The following is a 20,137-nucleotide window of genomic DNA, read 5'->3' as shown; positions in this document are numbered from 1 at the left end:
TTAGTGAAATATCAGTGGACGTAATAGCGAAGGACTTAGGCTGATGCTGTCAGTGGCAAGTACATTATTTGGTAATTTTGTAGTGAATTACATGGCAATGTAACTTAGGAAAACAACTACTGTTTTTTATAGAAAAAATTACGATCTCTTCAAAAATGACACTCGTTTCCGTCGCAAATGAATAGTTTCAGAAATATATATACATCTATATCCTACGATAATGGGGGACCTCCAGTGGGAACTCGGGGTTTTGGGTGGGGGAAACATACTGGGGAAACGAAATATAATTGTTTTCCTATAGTAAATAATGATTAGTTATGTATTTGTGGCCAGACATGAAGGTGGGTTCTTTTGAATATTATACGATTGGTTATGGATAATTTATCATTTTACGCCAACATTATAACACGTGAAAAGCTTTTGGTATAGGCATTGTAATAGAATGTGAAAGGTAACGTTAGTATAGAGTTATTTTTATGTGGTAAGTAGATATTTACGGTTTAAGCGAAAGGTCTATAAATAGGGAGAAATATTAATAGGTTACTAGAACCGTTTAAAGTAATATGCAAGTAATGAGACTGCATTGTTATTGGAGCCCCTTTGGCTTGTAGCAGCCTGCTTTTCTGCTTGTAGGGATTAACTTATGTAAAAAGCTGGAAATTATTAAATTTTAGAATTTCAAGGTCTAAGGTCAAGGTCAAGGTAAAGCAAATTGTCAAATTCACGTAATCAGAAATAAGTTTGGACATCGTTGCCACAGAGACTTCAAACTTGGTTCATATTTGAATGTATGGAAATCCACGCAAAATTATACATGTTAAGGTCAAAAATCAAGGTGAAGGTTGAGCAAAAGGTCGAAAAATAAACTGCCATGTTTTGAATTTTGCTTGTCCTTACGTAACTTATTCATATCTTAGATAGTTGAGACGGAAAGTTTGTGTTTGTTAAATTCTTTCATCTGTATAAGTTATTTAAATCAATATTTTTACAGTATGACACTGTAATCTAATTAGAACCTGGAACATGTTCTATGTAATTATATATATATATATATATATATATATATATATGTATATATATATATATATATATATATATATATATATATATATATATATATACATATATATATATATACATATATATATATATATATATATATATATATATATATATATATATATATATATATATATATACTTTTTATGTATATATGTATATATACTTATACTTTATATATATACATATATATACATACATGTATATATATATATATATATATATATATATATATATATATATATATAAAGTATAAGTATATATACATATATACATAATAAGTATATATATATATATACATATACATATATACTTTTTATGTATATATGTATATATACTTATACTTTATATATATATATATATATATATATATATATATATATATATATATATATATATATATATATATATACAGTATATCATCATCCTCGGCCGTGACTAGTCCACTGCAGGATGAAGGACTCAGACATGTACCTCCACTCGCCTTTTGTTAGTGTTCTCTCTATGCCAGTCTTTACCATCAAATTTTCTTAGCTCGTGAATCCTTCGTCTTCTCTTTCTTCCCGTGCTTTTTTTTTTTTTTTTTTTAATTTTGCCATATCTAGGGACCCATTCTGTTATTCTGTTTCTGTCATTTTGGTGCTCTTGATTCTAATGCTTAAAGTAGATGACTTAGATACCCAATTTCTTCAGTTGCCTGGCTCAGTAATCACTCCCTTGGAAAGAAAGACTTTGAAAAGACATTGCATTGAAAATTTTCCACAACATTTGATATATTCGTTATATTAAGCTAACAATCATTCGCCTGTTAGAAAGATCAATTGTAAACCAATTTTATTATAGTTTTACTTATCAGTTAATAACAACTAAAAGCAGAAAATACCCTAATGATGTAACTAACAGCAGTGTACAGAATTGGTTTTTTCCTTTGATTGTTTGGTAGCTCAAAAGTGAGTATGAATATTTATTTGTAATATGAAAGAACACCTACCAAACCATTTTATTACCTTCGCCAACTTCGCTGTTAAGGTTAAGTTTTGATAGGCGTGTATTTATGCATTTATGTTTGTATGTTTGCTTGTTTGTGATTCTCATAACTCAAAAACTATTTGACCGAATCTCATAAAATTTGGTGGAATGATTGGCCATGATCCAACGACAATTTGATTATATTTTGGAAGTTATTGGGTCGAAGTTCAAGGCCCTTTAAAGGTTAAAAACATCTTTTCGCTATATCATGATCAATTTTTATCCAATTTGCGTGAAACTAGTAGAAAATATGCATAATTCAATCGCCTATTGTGTGATATACAACGGGATATAGGCGAAGGTATGTAACCATTTGTAACATGATTTATTCGTATTAGTTCAAGAACAATAGATTGATTATTAATTGTAAAATACAACGGGATATAGGCGAAGGTATGTAACCATTTGTATTATGATTTATTCGTATTAGTTCAAGAACAATAGATTGATTATTAATTGTAAAATACAACGGGATATAGGCGAAGGTATGTAACCATTTGTATTATGATTTATTCGTATTAGTTCAAGAACAATAGATTGATTATTAATTGTAAAATACAACGGGATATAGGCGAAGGTATGTAACCATTTGTAACATGATTTATTCGTATTAGTTCAAGAATAATAGATACATTATTAAATTTAAATATAACGTTGTAACTTTATGAGGTAAAATAATAAAGAATTAATTGAAGATCTTTTTCGCATCTCGCACTGATTGAATTGCCATATAATTAACGCACAGAATTCTAGGGTTGTGATGGCCTATTGGAAACATCCCTCTCCGGCGATCTGCTGGACGGGGATTCGAGTTCCGCTCAAGCTCGATAGTTTCTTGTGGTGTCCGCAACCTCACCATCCTTGTGAGCTAAGGATGTAGTTGGGAGCCTATAGCTCTACCTGCTGAGTCATCAGCAGCCATTGCCCGGCCCATCCTGGTCCTTGCTCAGGGTGAGAGGGGGACTGGGCACTTATCAGTCTCTAGAGCATTGTCTCGCTAGGGCATTGTCACTGTCCCTCGCTTCTGCCATTCATGAGCGACCTTTAAACCTCCATGAGACCCTATTTGACGGTGATTTTGCAATAAACTAAGTCTTTTGTATTCGAAGTTAACTTGAAATTTTTTCTTTTATGATTCAGACTGAAACAATTAATTGACATTAAAGGTTGAAGAAAGAGTGTTTTTTTAAAGTAATCACCAATAACTGATTTTTGTTCTTATTTCCTGGTTTCTTCATTACGGTTTTGTGAGGTCAGAGAATTCATTGAGGAATCGAAGGCTTTTGATACTTACCTTACCACTTCTATGAATGTCAAAGAAATTCCATGTATTTGATTCGATTGAATTGTGTATAGATTCAATTTTTCAGTGACGATAGTTTCCTAAAATATGAAGTCCTTCGAGGGTGATTTTGTTATTTCTATGGCTTGTCCAGGAAGCTAGAATAGAAGTAGAAGGATTTGCCACTATCATGTCCAAAGATTTATTCGCATCAGTGATGGAGAACTTGTCATCTGGAAGAGAGAATGAGTTTGGATATTGTAAAAGAATGCTTAAAGCTAACCGTGTTATACGATATGCTGTAATTTTAACTTGCATTTAAAAAAAAGTTCTTCATTACTCTATTAGGAACTAATGAAAAATAATCAGTCTTTAGGAAGTAATAAATTGTGAGTTTAGTGAAGATTTTAAGACAGGATATCACCATTCCAAACATCAATAGGTTAATTTGGGTCATGTACTAAAAAGTAGCTACTACGTACTGTCTCCAAGTCTGAAGACAACGACTGAAATACAAATATTTAATCATCATCATCATTATCATCATCCTACGCATATCGACGCAATGGTCTTGGTTAGATTTCGCCAGTCGTCTTAAGCTTGAGGTTTTAAATCAATACTTTTCCATTCATCATCTCCTACTTCACGCCAAACATGTAAGCCTGGGTCTTCTAACTCTTCTAGTGCCTTGTGGAGCCTAGTTAAAAGTTTTGTGAACTAATCTCTCTTGGAGAGTGCGAAGAGCATGCCCAAACCATCTCCATCTACCCCTCACCATGATCTTATGCACATATGGCACTCGGGTAATCTCTCTTATTGTTTCCTCTAATAACAGGTTAAAAATTCCTTCTAATTTTTTGTCATATGTTTAATATGATAAATAATATATATGTGTATATATATGTATATATGTATATATGTATATATATATATATGTATATATATATATATATATATATATATATATATATATATATCATGTATATACTGTATATATCATTTGTATATATGTATATATCTATATATATTATATATATCATATGTATATATATATATATATATATATATATATATATATATATATATAGTGGACCTTTCATTAAAAATATGTTATCTCAAATTAAAATCCTTTATCGAAGGCCAAAGGTCGATGAAAACGTTTTAAGAGTTTTTGCCAACTGTTCTCGTAATGGAGGTCAAACCCAATGATGTTTTCAAATCCTCATTATTAAAAGAAATGATAATAAATAATTTCCTGCTTAGCGTTATTGACGATAAACAATAAACAATAAACCATAAATTACTTTAGATTTTTCATAACTCTGACCATCCTTTACATTCAGATCTCCCTGGACAATTCTATCCTGTTCGTAATACTAGGCAGGCAGTTAATTCTAATAGCCAGGCCTTCTTCATCATGAGGCTCAATACTACGCAGTAATTTAGAAGTTTTATTCCAGCTGTTACCAAGTTGTGGAATGATCTTCCTAATCGGGTAGTTGAATCAGTAGAACTTCAAAAGTTCAAAGTTGGAGCAAATGCTCTTTTGTTGACCAGGCGGACATGAGTCTTTTTATAGTTTATTTATGACATATTTGTTTTTGATGTTGTTAATAGTTTATATGTGACATGTCTGTTTTGACGTTGTTACTTATTTTAGAATGATTTATTGTTAATTTGTTCTCTTAATTTATTTATTTCCTTATTTCCTCTCCTCACTGGGCTATTTTTCCCTGCTGGAGCCCCTGGGCTTATAGCATCTTGCTTTTCCAACTAGGGTTGTAGCTTGGATAGTAATAACAATAATAATAATAATAATAATAATAATAATAATAATAATAGTGAAAATAAACTGGAGATAACCTAAGAACAATAAATAAACTTAATGGAAATAATCTCGTAAAACTAAATATCACTGGATCTAAAAGCTCCAACATGGTTTTCCTGGGATTTGATATTCGTCGTTAATATCTTTGCAAGTTTTGAAAACAAAACCCTCAGAAGGATATTGGGAGTTGGCAGGACAGGATTGGAAATGAAGCTATAAGAGAGATTACTCGAGTGCCATATTACTTGGCTGATATGAGTCTTTTTATAGTTTTTATAGTTTATATATGACATATCTGTTTTTGACGTTGTTAATAGTTTATGTAGGACATATCTGTTTTGACGTTGTTACTGTTTTTAGAATGATTTAATGTTAATTTATTCTTATCATTTATTTATTTCCTTATTTCCTTTCCTCACTGGGCTTTCTTTCCCTATTGGGGCCCTTGGGCTCATAGCATGTTGCTTTTCCAACTAGTGTTGTAGCTTGGCTAGTAATAATAATAATAATAATGATAATAATGTGGATGAGATCATGGTGAGAGGTAGATTGAGATGGTTTGGGCATGCTCTTCGCATTCCCCCAAGAGAGATTAGTTCACCAAACGTTCAACTGGGCTCCACAAGGCAATAAAAGAGGTGGAAGACCCAGGCCTACATGGCTGAGGACTATGAAGCGCGAGAAGTAGGATTTGATGAATGGAGAAGTACTGATTCAAAAACTGAAGATAGAGACCACTGGCGAAAACAAATGCAGCCATTTCTAATCCACTGCATGACAAAGGCCTCAAGCATGTGAATTTATATCTGGGATTTGATCAGTTTACATCACCATTCTGGCCAACCGCGGATTGATGATGGTGGGAGATTTTTTGTCTGATCGCTCTCAGCTGACCAATCTAGTATGGGTAGCCCTGATTGGTACTAGCGCTCTGCAGAATACAGCTTCTCTCTTAATGCAATTTTCATTGAAAGCGATTGCCTTAGTTGGCGTCAATGTGTTTCCTACAGGAATCCTCGTATTTCCTCGACTTCTCTAGATTTGCAGGAGTAAGCCTTTGGTCCAAGAAACTGTGACTATTTTTCTTCATTTATTCTATTCACTACTAGTGATACTAGGCAGGCAGTTAATTCTAATAGCCAGGCCTTCTCCATCACGAGGCTCAATACTACGCAGTACTCTAGAAGTTTTATTCCAGCTGTTACCAAGTTGTGGAATGATCTTCCTAATCGGGTAGTTGAATCAGTAGAACTTCAAAAGTTCAAAGTTGGAGCAAATGCTTTTTTGTTGACCAGGCGGACATGAGTCTTTTTATAGTTTATTTATGACATATTTGTTTTTGATGTTGTTAATAGTTTATATATGACATGTCTGTTTTGACGTTGTTACTTATTTTAGAATGATTTATTGTTAATTTGTTCTCTTCTTTTATTTATTTCCTTATTTCCTTTCCTCACTGAGCTATTTTTCCCAGTTGGAGCCCCTGGGCTTGTAGCATCTTGCTTTTCCAACTAGGGTTGTAGCTTGGATAGTAATAATAATAATAATAATACAGCACTGCTTCGACAAAACTGTGTCTTTATCAAGGCCTCATTGATTAACATGTTTACATTTCCTTTTATCATTGTAAAACCTCATATACAAGAGGAACTGTAAACTTAAGTTAATCAATAATCACTTGATGAAGATATAGTTTTGTCGAGACAGTGTTGTAGTGAATAGATTATAAAGAGGAATAATCAAGGTTTATCAAAGTAAAAGCTTTTACCTGAAAACTTAAAGAAGCTGAGGAAATTGAGGATTCCTGTATGAAACACATTGACGTCACTAAGGAAAATACCTTCAATGAAAATTCCATTATAGAGAAGTTGTGTCCCAAAAGCATTTATGTATATATATATATATATATATATATATATATATATATATGTGTGTGTGTGTGTATATATATATATATATATATATATATATATCTATCTATCTATATATATATATATATATATATATATATATATCTATCTATATATATATATATATATATATATATATATATATATATATATATATATATATATACATATATATATATATATATATATATATATATATGTATATATATATATATATACTCAAATAAGCCATATATATATATTTTGATACATCAATGACTGGATTCTCTTACCGACCTCAGGATTAGAGCCCCAGGCGGAACCACTCAAAGACAATAGCTTCTGACCGGCTAGGAATCGTACCCTGGTCTAGGAAACTTGTAACAGTGACTTATTACTTAGCCACGAAGTGGTAAGTCACTGTTGTTACAAGTTTCCTGGACCAGGGTTCGATTCCCGGCCGGTCAGAAGCTATTGTCTTTGAGTGGTTCCGCCTGGGGCTCTGATCGTGAGGTCTGTAAGAGAATCCAGACATTGATGTATCAAAATATATATGGCTTATTTGAATAAGGACAACACGTCTAAATGTGCAAAATTTATCACACACACACATATATATATATATATATATATATATATATATATGTATATATATATGTATATATATATATATATATATATATATATATATATATATATATATATATATATTGATTTCATTCATACATAATATTACCAGTACTACTAATACCGAAGTGACGCACCTGAGGGTTTCGCCCAGACCAAAGGGCTCATCAGGTGGGTTTAGCCCACTTCCATTTTTGCAGGCTTGGTTCCAGCGACTCTCCTTCCCTCCCTTGTTTCATCATCTGAACAATTCAAAATTCACCAGAAGAATATCTTAGGATAATTGATGCTATCTGATGAAGAAGAGGAGCCAGTGTTCTGGGCTTTGAACTTATGAGTTTTTACGCCTTGCCAGAGGTTGCCAATTTTCACCGAAAAAGGTTTCGGCTAACATCCCTCACTCCAGCTAGCCGATAACAACCGATAACAACATTTAATATTTATTTGTGTACCATAAATGTTTTATGATGATTGATGACTTAGTCCAAGTAGTTCATCCTTCCAATTGAGTCTGTACTTTATCTGATGATGTACGCTTGTACTTATACATCAAAGGATATTTCCTTCTCTAAACAAAGTTCCTTTTTCTGTCCATCTTCCATAGTCCAACTACTTGATCCTTCCAACTGAGACAGTACTTTATCCTATAATGTAGGCTTGTACCTCTACATCAAAGAATATTTCCTCCTTAAAAATAGTCCAACTACTTGATCCTTCCAACTGAGACAGTACTCTATCTTATAATGTAGGCTTGTACCTCAACATCAAAGGATATTTCCTCCTCAAAACGAAGTTCCTTTTCCACTCCATCTTCCTTAGTCCAACTACTTGATCCTTCCAACTGAGACAGTACTTTATCCTATAATGTAGGCTTGTACCTCTACATCAAAGGATATTTCCTCCTTAAAAATAGTCCAACTACTTGATCCTTCCAACTGAGACGGTACTTTATCTTATAATGTAGGCTTATACCTCTACATCAAAGGATATTTCCTCCTCAAAACAATGTTCCCTTTTCTCTCCATCTTCCATAGTCCAACTACTTGATCGTTCCAACTGAGACAGTACTTTATCCTATAATGTAGGCCTGTACCACTACATCAAAGGATATTTCCTCCTCAGAACAAAGGTCCTTTTTCTGTCCATCTTCCATAGTCCAAATACTTGATCATTCCAACTGAGACAGTACTTTATCCTATAATGTAGGCATGTATCACTATATCAAAGGATATTTCCTCCTCCTGAGACAGTACTTTATCCTATAATGTAGGCCTGTACCACCACATCAAAGGATATTTCCTCCTCAGAACAAAGTTAATTTTTCTGTCCATTTTCCATAGTCCAAATACTTGATCATTCCAACTGAGACAGTACTTTATCCTATAATGTAGGCATGTACCACTACATCAAAAGGATATTTCCTCCTCAAAACAAAGTTCCCTTTTCTGTCCATCTTCCATAGTCCAAATACTTGATCCTTCCAACTCAGATGGTACTTTATCCTATAATGTAGGCATGTACCACTACATCAAAGGATATTTCCTCCTCCTGAGACAGTACTTTATCCTATAATGTAGGCCTGTACCACCACATCAAAGGATATTTCCTCCTCAGAACAAAGTTCATTTTTCTGTCCATTTTCCATAGTCCAAATACTTGATCATTCCAACTGAGACAGTACTTTATCCTATAATGTAGGCATGTACCACTACATCAAAAGGATATTTCCTCCTCAAAACAAAGTTCCTTTTTCTGTCCATCTTCCATTGTCCAAATACTTGATCGTTCCAACTGAGACAGTACTTTATCCTATAATGTAGGCATGTACCACTACATCAAAGGATATTTCCCTCTCAAAACAAAGTTCATTTTTCTGTTCATCTTCCATAGTCCAAATACTTGATCGTTCCAACTGAGACAGTACATTATCCTATAATGTAGGCATGTACCACTACATCAAAGAATATTTCCTCCTTAAAAATAGTCCAACTACTTGATCCTTCCAACTGAAACAGTACTCTATCTTATAATGTAGGCTTGTACCTCAACATCAAAGGATATTTCCTCCTCAAAACAAAGTTCCCTTTTCTCTCCATCTTCCATAGTCCAACTACTTGATCGTTCCAACTGAGGCAGTACTTTATCCTATAATGTAGGCATGTACCACTATATCAAAGGATATTTCCTATTCAAAACAAAGTTCCTTTTTATGTTCATCTTCCATAGTCCAAATACTTGATCGTTCCAACTGAGACAGTACTTTATCCTATAATGTAGGCATGTACCACTATATCAAAGGATATTTCTTCCTCAGAACAAAGTTCCTTTTTCTGTCCATCATCCATAGTCCAAATACTTGATCGTTCCAACTGAGACAGTACTTTATCCTATAATGTAGGCATGTACCACTATATCAAAGGATATTTCTTCCTCAGAACAAAGTTCCTTTTTCTGTCCATCATCCATAGTCCAAATACTTGATCGTTCCAACTGAGACAGTACTTTATCCTATAATGTAGGCAAGTACCACCATATCAAAGGATATTTCCTCCTCAAAACAAAGTTCCTTTTTCTGTCCATCTTCCATAGTCCAAATACTTGATCGTTCCAACTGAGGCAGTACTTTATCCTATAATGTAGGCATGTACCACTATATCAAAGGATATTTCCTCATCTAAACAAAGTTCCTTTTTCTGTCCATCTTCCATAGTCCAAATACTTGATCGTTCCGACTGAGGCAGTACTTTATCCTATAATGTAGGCATGTACCACTATATCAAATGATATTTCCTCCTCAAAACAAAGTTCCTTTTTCTGTCCATCTTCCATAGTCCAAATACTTGATCGTTCCAACTGAGGCAGTACTTTATCCTATAATGTAGGCATGTACCACTACATCAAAGGATATTTCCTCCTCTAAACAAAGTTCCTTTTTCTGTCCATCTTCCATTGTCCAAATACTTGATCGTTCCAACTGAGACAGTACTTTATCCTATAATGTAGGCATGTACCACTACATCAAAGGATATTTCCTCCTCAAAACAAAGTTCATTTTTCTCTCCATCATCCATAGTGCAAATACTTGATCGTTCCAACTGAGACAGTACTTTATCCTATAATGTAGGCATGTACCACTACATCAAAGGATATTTCCTCCTCAAAACAAAGTTCATTTTTCTCTCCATCATCCATAGTGCAAATACTTGATCGTTCCAACTGAGACAGTACTTTATCCTATAATGTAGGCATGTACCACTACATCAAAGGATATTTCCTCCTCAAAACAAAGTTCCCTTTTCTGTCCATCATCCATAGTCCAAATACTTGATCGTTCCAACTGAGACAGTACTTTATCCTATAATGTAGGCATGTACCACTACATCAAAGGATATTTCCTCCTCTAAACAAAGTTCCTTTTTCTGTCCATCTTCCATAGTCCAAATACTTGATCGTTTCAACTGAGGCAGTACTTTATCCTATAATGTAGGCATGTACCACTATATCAAAGGATATTTCCTATTCAAAACAAAGTTCCTTTTTATGTTCATCTTCCATAGTCCAAATACTTGATCGTTCCAACTGAGACAGTACTTTATCCTATAATGTAGGCATGTACCACTATATCAAAGGATATTTCCTCATCAAAACAAAGTTCCTTTTTCTGTCCATCATCCATAGTCCAAATACTTGATCGTTCCAACTGAGACAGTACTTTATCCTATAATGTAGGCATGTACCACTACATCAAAGGATATTTCCTCCTCAAAACAAAGTTCCTTTTTCTGTCCATCTTCCATAGTCCAAATACTTGATCGTTCCAACTGAGACAGTACTTTATCCTATAATGTAGGCCTGTACCACTACATCAAAGGATATTTCCTCCTCAAAACAAAGTTCCTTTTTCTCTCCATCTTCCATAGTCCAACTACTTGATCGTTCCAACTGAGACAGTACTTTATCCTATAATGTAGGCCTGTACCACTACATCAAAGGATATTTCCTCCTCAGAACAAAGTTAATTTTTCTGTCCATCTTCCTTAGTCCAAATACTTGATCGTTCCAACTGAGACAGTACTTTATCCTATAATGTAGGCATGTACCACTACATCAAAGGATATTTCCTCCTCAAAACAAAGTTCCCTTTTCTGTCCATCTTCCATAGTCCAAATACTTGATCCTTCCAACTCAGATGGTACTTTATCCTATAATGTAGGCATGTACCACTACATCAAAGGATATTTCCTCCTCAAAACAAAGTTCCTTTTTCTGTCCATCTTCCATAGTCCAAATACTTGATCCTTCTAACTGAGATGGTACAATATCCTATAATGTAGGCATGTACCACTACATCAAAGGATATTTCCTCCTCAAAACAAAGTTCCTTTTTCTGTCCATCTTCCATAGTCCAAATACTTGATCCTTCCAACTGAGACAGTACTTTATCCTATAATGTAGGCATGTACCACTACATCAAAGGATATTTCCTCCTCAAAACAAAGTTCCTTTTTCTGTCCATCTTCCATAGTCCAAATACTTCCTCTTCTTGCTGCTGCTCCTTTTTTTTTTTTTTACTTTGTAATTTTTTTTTTTTTTTTTTTTGCTGCTTCTCCTCCTCCTTCTCTTCCTCTTCTTGCTGCTGCTCCTTTTTTTTATTTTTTTTTTCATTTTTGTATTTGTTTTAGGTTTTTTTTTTGCTGCTTCTCCCCTCCTCTTCCTCTTCTTGGTGCTGCTCATTTTTTTTTTTTTTTTTAAATTTATGTATTTTTTTAGGTTTCTTTTTTTGCTGCTTCTCCTCCTCCTTCTCTTCCTCCTCTTGCTTTCTCCTTTTTTTTTTATTTTTTTATTTTTTTTTAGGTTTTTTTTTGCTGCTTCTCCTCTTCCTTCTCTTCCTCCTCTTGCTTTCTCCTTTTTTTTATTTTTTTATTTTTTTTAGGTTTTTTTTGCTGCTTCTCCTCCTCCTTCTCTTCCTTCTCTTGCTGCTGCTCCTTTTTTTTTTTTGTATTTTTTTTAGTTTTTTTTTTGCTGCTTCTCCTCCTCCTTCTCTTCCTCCCCTTGCTGCTGCTCCTTTTTTTTCCTTTTTTTTTCTTTTTATTTTAATAGGTTTTTTTGGCTGCTTTTCCTCCTCCTTCTCTTCCTCTTCTTGCTGCTGCTCCTTTTTTTTTTTTTTTTTTTTGTATTTTTTTTTTTTTTTTTTTTTTGCTGCTTCTCTTCCTCCTCTTGCTGCTGCTCTTTTTTTTATTTTTTTATTTTTTTTAGGGTTTTTTTTTTTTTGCTGCTTCTCCTCCTCCTTCTCTTCCTCTTCTTGCTGCTGCTCCTTTTTTTTTATTTATGTATTTTTTTTAGGTTTTTTTCTATTTTTTGCTGTTTCTCCTCCTCCTTCTCTTCCTCTTCTTGCTGCTGCTCCTTTTTTTTTTTTTTATTTATGTATTTTTTTTAGGTTTTTTTATTTTTTGCTGCTTCTCCTCCTCCTTCTCTTCCTCCTCTTGCTGCTGCTCCTTTTTTTTTTATTTCTTTTTTATTTTTGTATTTTTTTTAGGTTTTTTCTTTTTGCTGCTTCTCCTCCTCCTTCTCTTCCTCCTCTTGCTGCTGCTCCTTTTTTTTTTTCTATTTATGTATTTTTTTAGGTTTTTTTTTGCTGCTTCTCCTCCTCCTTCTCTTCCTCCTCTTGTGCTGCTCCTTTTTTTAAATTTTTTCATTTTTTTAGGTTTTTTTTTTTTTTGCTGCTTCTCCTCCTCCTTCTCTTCCTCTTCTTGCTGCTGCTCCTTTTTTTTATCTATGTATTTTATTTAGGTTTTTTTATTTTTTGCTGCTTCTCCTCCTCCTTCTCTTCCTCTTCTTGCTGCTGCTCTTTTTTTTTTTTTTTATTTATGTATTATTTTTAGGTTTTTTTACTTTTTGCTGCTTCTCCTCCTCCTTCTCTTCCTCCTCTTGCTGCTGCTCCTTTTTTTTTTTATTTTTTTTTATTTTTTTATTTTTTTTAGGTTTTTTTTTTGCTGCTTCTCCTCCTCCTTCTCTTCCTCCTCTTGCTGGTGCTCCTTTTTTTTTCTTTTTTGGTTTTTGTATTCAAGCCGAATAGTTTCAGGTGTCCTTTCCAATGAAACTGATGTCCTGAACCTGTCCAGAATGGGTGAAGCACAAAAGTTAACAAAAAGACTATTCCTTTTCAAACAAAACTAAACAGAAAAAAAAAAATCCTTTCCAAATAAAATCAAACAAAACTTGTATTCCCTTTTACCTATAAATATTTTTTTTTTTTGTGGCGATATTATAATCACCTTTTTTTATATTTTTTATTTTTTTTTGGTGGCGATATTATAATCACCATTTTTTTTTATTTTTTTTTTTTTGTTGGCGATATTATAATCACCATTTTTTTGTTTTTTGTTTTTTATTTGGTGGCGATATTATAATCACCATTTTTTTTTGGTGGCGATATTATAATCACCTTTTTTTTATATTTTTAATTTTTTTTTCGGTGGCGATATTATAATCACCATTTTTTTATTTTTGTTTTTTTTTGTTGGCGATATTATAATCATTTTTTTTTTTTTTTTTTTTTTTTTTGGCAATATTATAATCACCACTTTTTTTTTTCGGTGGCGATATTATGATCACCATTTTTTTGTTTTTTGTTTTTTTGGTGGCGATATTATAATCACCATTTTTTTGTTTTTTGTTTTTTTGGTGGCGATATTATAATCACCATTTTTTTTTTGGTGGCGATATTATAATCACCATTTTTTTGTTTTTTTGTTTTTTTGGTGGCGATATTATAATCACCATTTTTTTCTTTTTTTTTGTTTTTTTGGTGCGATATTATAATCACCATTTTTTTGTTTTTGTTTTTTTTGATGGCGATATTATAATCACCATTTTTTTTTGGTGGCGATATTATAATCACCATTTTTTTGTTTTTTATTTTTTTTGGTGGCGATATTATAATCACCATTTTTTTGTTTTTTATTTTTTTTGGTGGCGATATTATAATCACCATTTTTTTGTTTTTTATTTTTTTTTGGTGGCGATATTATAATCACCATTTTTTTTTTTTTTTTTTGGTGGTGATATTATAATCACCATTTTTTTGTTTTTTGTTTTTTTTTGGTGGCGATATTATAATCACCATTCTTTTGTTTTTTTTTGTTTTTTTTGGTGGCGATATTATAATCACCATTTTTTTTATTTTGTTTTTTTTGGTGGTGATATTATAATCACCATTTTTTTTTTTAGTGGCGATATTATAATCACCATTTTTTTTGGTGGTGATATTATAATCACCATTTTTTTGTTTTTTATTTTTTTTGGTGGCGATATTATAATCACCATTTTTTTGTTTTTTATTTTTTTTGGTGGCGATATTATAATCACCATTTTTTTGTTTTTTATTTTTTTTGGTGGCAATATTATAATCACCATTTTTTTGTTTTTTATTTTTTTTGGTGGCGATATTATAATCACCATTTTTTTTTTTTTTTTTTTTTTTTGGTGGCGATATTATAATCACCATTTTTTTTTTTTTTGGTGGCGATATTATAATCACTATTTTTTATATTTTTTTTTTTTGGTGGCGATATTATAATCACCTTTTTTTTTTTTTTTTTGGTGGCGATATTAAAATCACCATTTTTATTTTTTTTTTTTGGTGGCGATATTATAATCACCATTTCTATTTTCTTTTTTTTCTTGGTGGCGATATTATAATCACCATTTTTTTGTTTATTGTTTTTTTTTGCTGCTTTTCCTCCTCCTTCTCTTCCTCCTCTGTCTGCTGCCTTTTTTTCATTTTTTAATTTTTTTTGAGTATTTTCATTTTTTTTTTTTTGCTGCATCTGTTCCTGGTGTTTCTGACGACCCCCAGTTGTTGGCAGATTCTGCTCTCTCTCATAACTGATGCTGTTTGCTACTATCAATTGTAGCTGCTAATTACTGCTGCTGCTAGCTGCAGTCTCTGCTATTGCTAGCTGTTGTATGCTGCAACGTTGCTTTTGGCTACTAGCTGCTGCTATTTGCTACTGCAAGCTGCTGTTGCTAGTGCTGCTGCTTGCTGCTGCTACTGCTGCTCTTGCTTGCTGCTGCTGCTTACTGCTGCTTCTGCAGACTGCTGCTTTAGCTGCTTTTGCTAGCTGCAGCTGCTGCTACTTTGGTAGCTGCTGCTGCTTTTGCTAGCTGCTGCTGCTTCTGCAGCCTGCTGTAGCTGCTGCTTGCTTCTGCTGCAGCCGCTCGCTACTGCAACTGTTGCTGCTGCAAGCTGCTGCTGCTAGCACATGCTGCTTGCTGTTGCTCCTAGCTGCTGCTAGCTGCTTCTGCTAACGTGTGCTGCATACTGCTGCTAACTTCAGCTGCGACTGCTGCTAGCTACTGCTAACCGTTGCTTTCCCATTGCTGCTGGTTCTGCTACTGCTGCTAACTTTTGCTAGCTGTTACTATCTTCTGCTCCTGCTATTTGATGCTCCACAGCTGCTAGCTCCTAAAAATTCGGACTGATGAAGGACTACTTCCAAAAGATGCAGCTTCTCTTCCCAGCCAAAGATGTCTTGGTTCAACCTCCAAGAACTTGTCTGCATACTAGAAGAATCCCAGCTTCATCCCTCTGCATAGCCAGTCTTCTAGATTATGCCCCAAGAACCACCCGAAGGTTGGTATCCAAAGGAATAGATCTAGATATCCGACCATTTGTACACTTGACAAAGGTCCTGTACACCCCATCAAGGTACATAGCCTACTAAACTCAGCCAGGTTTCTTCCTTCTGCAGCACCAATCCTCCAGATTATTCCAAGCATCGTTCAAGCTGGAAAGTTAGCCTTGCATCCTTTAAGCTGGGGGCAGTCCATCCAAGCGTCCTTCAAGCTGAACCGTTTCTGGTGTCCTCTGCAGTGAAACTGATGTCCTGAACCTGTCCAGAATGGGTGAAGCACAAAACTTAACAAAAAGATTATTCCTTTCCAAACAAAACTAAACAGAAAAAAAAATTCCTTTCCAAAATAAAATCAAACAAATTTTATTCCCTTTTTCCTATAAATATTTCTTTTTTTTTGGTGGCGATATTATAATCACCATTTTTTATATTTTTTATTTTTTTTTGGTGGCAATATTATAATCACCATTTTTTATATTTTTTTTTTTTTGGTGGCGATATTATAATCACCATTTTTTTTTTTTTTTTTTTGGTGGCGATATTATAATCACCATTTTTTTTTTTTTTTTGGTGGCGATATTATAATCACCGTTTATTTTTTTTTTTTTTTGGTGGCGATATTATAATCACCATTTTTTATATTTTTTATTTTTTTTGGTGGCGATATTATAATCACCATTTTTTCTTTTTTTTTTTTTGGTGGTGATATTATAATCACCATTTTTAATATTTTTTATTTTTTTTGGTGGCGATATTATAATCACCATTTTTATTTTTTTTTTTTTTTTGGTGGCGATATTATAATCACCATTTTTTTGTTTATTGTTTTTTTTTTTTTTTGCTGCTTCTCCTCCTCCTTCACTTCCTCCTCTGTCTGCTGCCTTTTTTTCATTTCTTTTTAAATTTTTTTAGTATTTTCATTTTTTTTTTTTTGCTGCATCTGTTCTTGGTGTTTCTCACGATCCACAGCTGTTGGCAGATTCTGCTCTCTCACATAACTGATGCTGTTAGCTACTATCAATTGTAGCTGCTAATTACTGCTGCTGCTAGCTGCAGTCTCTGCTATTGCTAGCTGTTGTATGCTGCAACGTTGCTTTCGGCTACTAGCTGCTGCTATTTGCTACTGCAAGCTGCTGTTGCTAGTGCTGCTGCTTGCTGCTGCTACTGCTGCTCTTGCTTGCGGCTGCTGCTGCTGCTTACTGCTGCTTCTGCAGACTGCTGCTTCAGCTGCTTTTGCTAGCTGCAGCTGCTGCTACTTTGGTAGCTACTGCTGCTTTTGCTAGCTGCTGCTGCTTCTGCAGCCTGCTGTAGCTGCTGCTTGCTTCTGCTGCAGCCGCTCGCTACTGCAACTGTTGCTGCTGCAAGCTGCTGCTGCTAGCACATGCTGCTTGCTGTTGCTCCTAGCTGCTGCTAGCTGCTTCTGCTAACGTCTGCTGCATACTGCTGCTAACTTCAGCTGCGACTGCTGCTAGCTACTGCTAACCGTTGCTTTCCCATTGCTGCTAACTTTTGCTAGCTGTTACTATCTTCTGCTCCTGCTATTTGATGCTCCACAGCTGCGAGTTCCTAAAAATTCGGACTGATGAAGGACTACTTCCAAAAGATGTAGCTTCTCTTCCCAGCCAAAGATGTCTTGGTTCAACCTCCAAGAACTTGTCTGCATACTAGAAGAATCCCAGCTTCATCCCTCTGCATAGCCAGTCTTCTAGATTATGCCCCCAGAACCACCCGAAGGTTGGTATCCAAAGGAATAGATCTAGATATCCGACCATTTGTACACTTGACAAAGGTCCTGTACACCCCATCAAGGTACATAGCATACTAAACTCAGCCAGGTTTCTTCCCTCTGCAGCACCAGTCCTCCAGATTATTCCAAGCATCGTTCAAGCTGGAAAGTTAGCCTTGCGTCCTTTAAGCTGGGGGCAGTCCATCCAAGCGTCCCTCAAGCCCAATCGTTTCTGGTGTCCTCTGCAGTTAAACTGATGTCCTGAACCTGTCTATAATGGGTGAAGCACAAAACTTAACAAAAAAGATTATTCCTTTCCAAACAAAACTAAACAGAAAAAAAAAAATTCCTTTCCAAAATAAAATCAAACAAATTTTATTCCCTTTTTCCTATAAATATTTTTTTTTTGGTGGCGATATTATAATCACCATTTTTTATACTTTTTATTTTTTTTGGTGGCGATATTATAATCACCATTTTTTTTTTTTTGGTGGCGATATTATAATCACTTTTTTTTTTTTTTTTGGTGGCGATATTATAATCACCATTTTTTATATTTTTTATTTTTTTTGGTGGCGATATTATAATCCCCAGTTTTTTTCATATTTTGTGTTGGGATATAATTCCTCTTAGTTTTTTTTTCCAGCCCTGCCTTCTCGTCTCTTGAAGGGCGAATCTATTTAACTGGCTATCCCATATCAAATCCCCAGTCTGCTCACCAGAAATGTCCATGAGATATAATTCCTTCAACTCGGGGTGTGTTTGAGAGAGACCGTCTACAAGTTGGCTAATAGCGTAATTCTTATGGTTTGATTCCATCTCCAGCTTAGTATTTCTTTCCATCACCTCTTGATACTTTTCCTTATAAATTGCAAATTCGTCTGCCACGGAAGTGAGATTCCTAATTTCTTCTTCCAGAATTTTTTTCTTCTCGTCGGCCTCCATCAACGCATTGTTTGTGGCTCTCTCCTCCGAGAGGTCTCTTTTCAGTCGTCTATTCTCTTCTTTAACACCAGCAATTTCTTTCCAGAGTTTATCCAGTTCCTCCTCAGCCATATCCAGGTCGCACACCAAGTCTTTCTTGATTAATAGTTCAGTCCTCAATATGTTGTTCTCCTCCAGGACAGCATCCAATTTAGTCCCTATTCTATAGACCTCTTCTACTGCAGCATTAAGTTCACTTTCTGAAGCTGCCTTTTCACAAACGTTTTCGGTCTTCAGTCTCTTGTTTTCAGCCTTGACGCTGTCCAATTCAGCCCAGAGTGTTCGGATCTCCTTATCAGCACTTTCGACGTATTCCTCCAAGTCGCTCTTTTCCAGAATTTTCTCGTTAGCTATCTTGAGATCCTCTGTTACTATCTCCAGCTTCTTCTCGAGTATCCGAATTTCCTCACGGGCATTTACTAATTCCATTTCTACGTATGCCTTGGCGAAAAGCTCATCACGAATTTGATCGTTTCGAGCTTCAGCTTTTTCTAGACTTACAAAAAGTGACTCTATATTGTTATTTGCTCTTTGTAAATCATCCATTAAAGCTAAGTTACCGATGTTATTACATACATCAATTTCTCTTACCTGAACAAATGTCTTGGACGAAAGCTCCTCTCGAAGTTCATTGTTTTGACTTTCAGCTATCTCCAGCCTTCCCGTAAGATCCTTAATTTTCTTATTCGCTCCATCTAATTCTGCATTTAATTCTTCTTCCTCTGCTCCATGCACTTCACAGATGCGTTGTAAGTCATTGGTCGTTAACGTCTCTTGGTGTTTTCTAGCGATGAAATCGTCAAATAACTTAATTCCCTCTTCTGCTCCGTCCAACTCCTCACTAAGATCATTTTGTGATGCTTCCTCTAATTGTGCGTGTTCCTTAGTTTCTTCGGCAACATAATTTGCCCCATCGTAGACTGCTGATTGCTGTCTCTCCATTTCTTCCCGATCCATTGAATCTAAGAGTTTTTCAGCTTTTCTATGTGAATCCTCGCCTCCCCAGCACCATGCCATGACGCCTAAAGCTGTCAAAGATCCCATTGAAATTAGTCTGTCAGTCATAAATCTAACCAT

General features: G+C 34.4%; 1 protein-coding gene across 1 annotated transcript in view; it reads right to left on the bottom strand.

Annotated features, from left to right (window-relative positions):
• Positions 1-20,137, bottom strand: part of LOC137646220 (flagellar attachment zone protein 1-like) — a 36,497-nt gene extending 16,360 nt beyond the window's left edge. The window contains exon 1 of the mRNA XM_068379375.1: positions 18,796-20,137. Coding sequence (XP_068235476.1) covers positions 18,796-20,137 — 1,342 coding nt within the window. The remainder of the gene's footprint in view (positions 1-18,795) is intronic.

Source organism: Palaemon carinicauda, chromosome 1, assembly GCF_036898095.1.
Source record: "Palaemon carinicauda isolate YSFRI2023 chromosome 1, ASM3689809v2, whole genome shotgun sequence".
Lineage (NCBI taxonomy): Eukaryota > Metazoa > Arthropoda > Malacostraca > Decapoda > Palaemonidae > Palaemon > Palaemon carinicauda.
The sequence above is the reverse complement of the archived record's forward strand: the minus strand, read 5'-3'. Positions and strand labels throughout refer to the sequence as shown.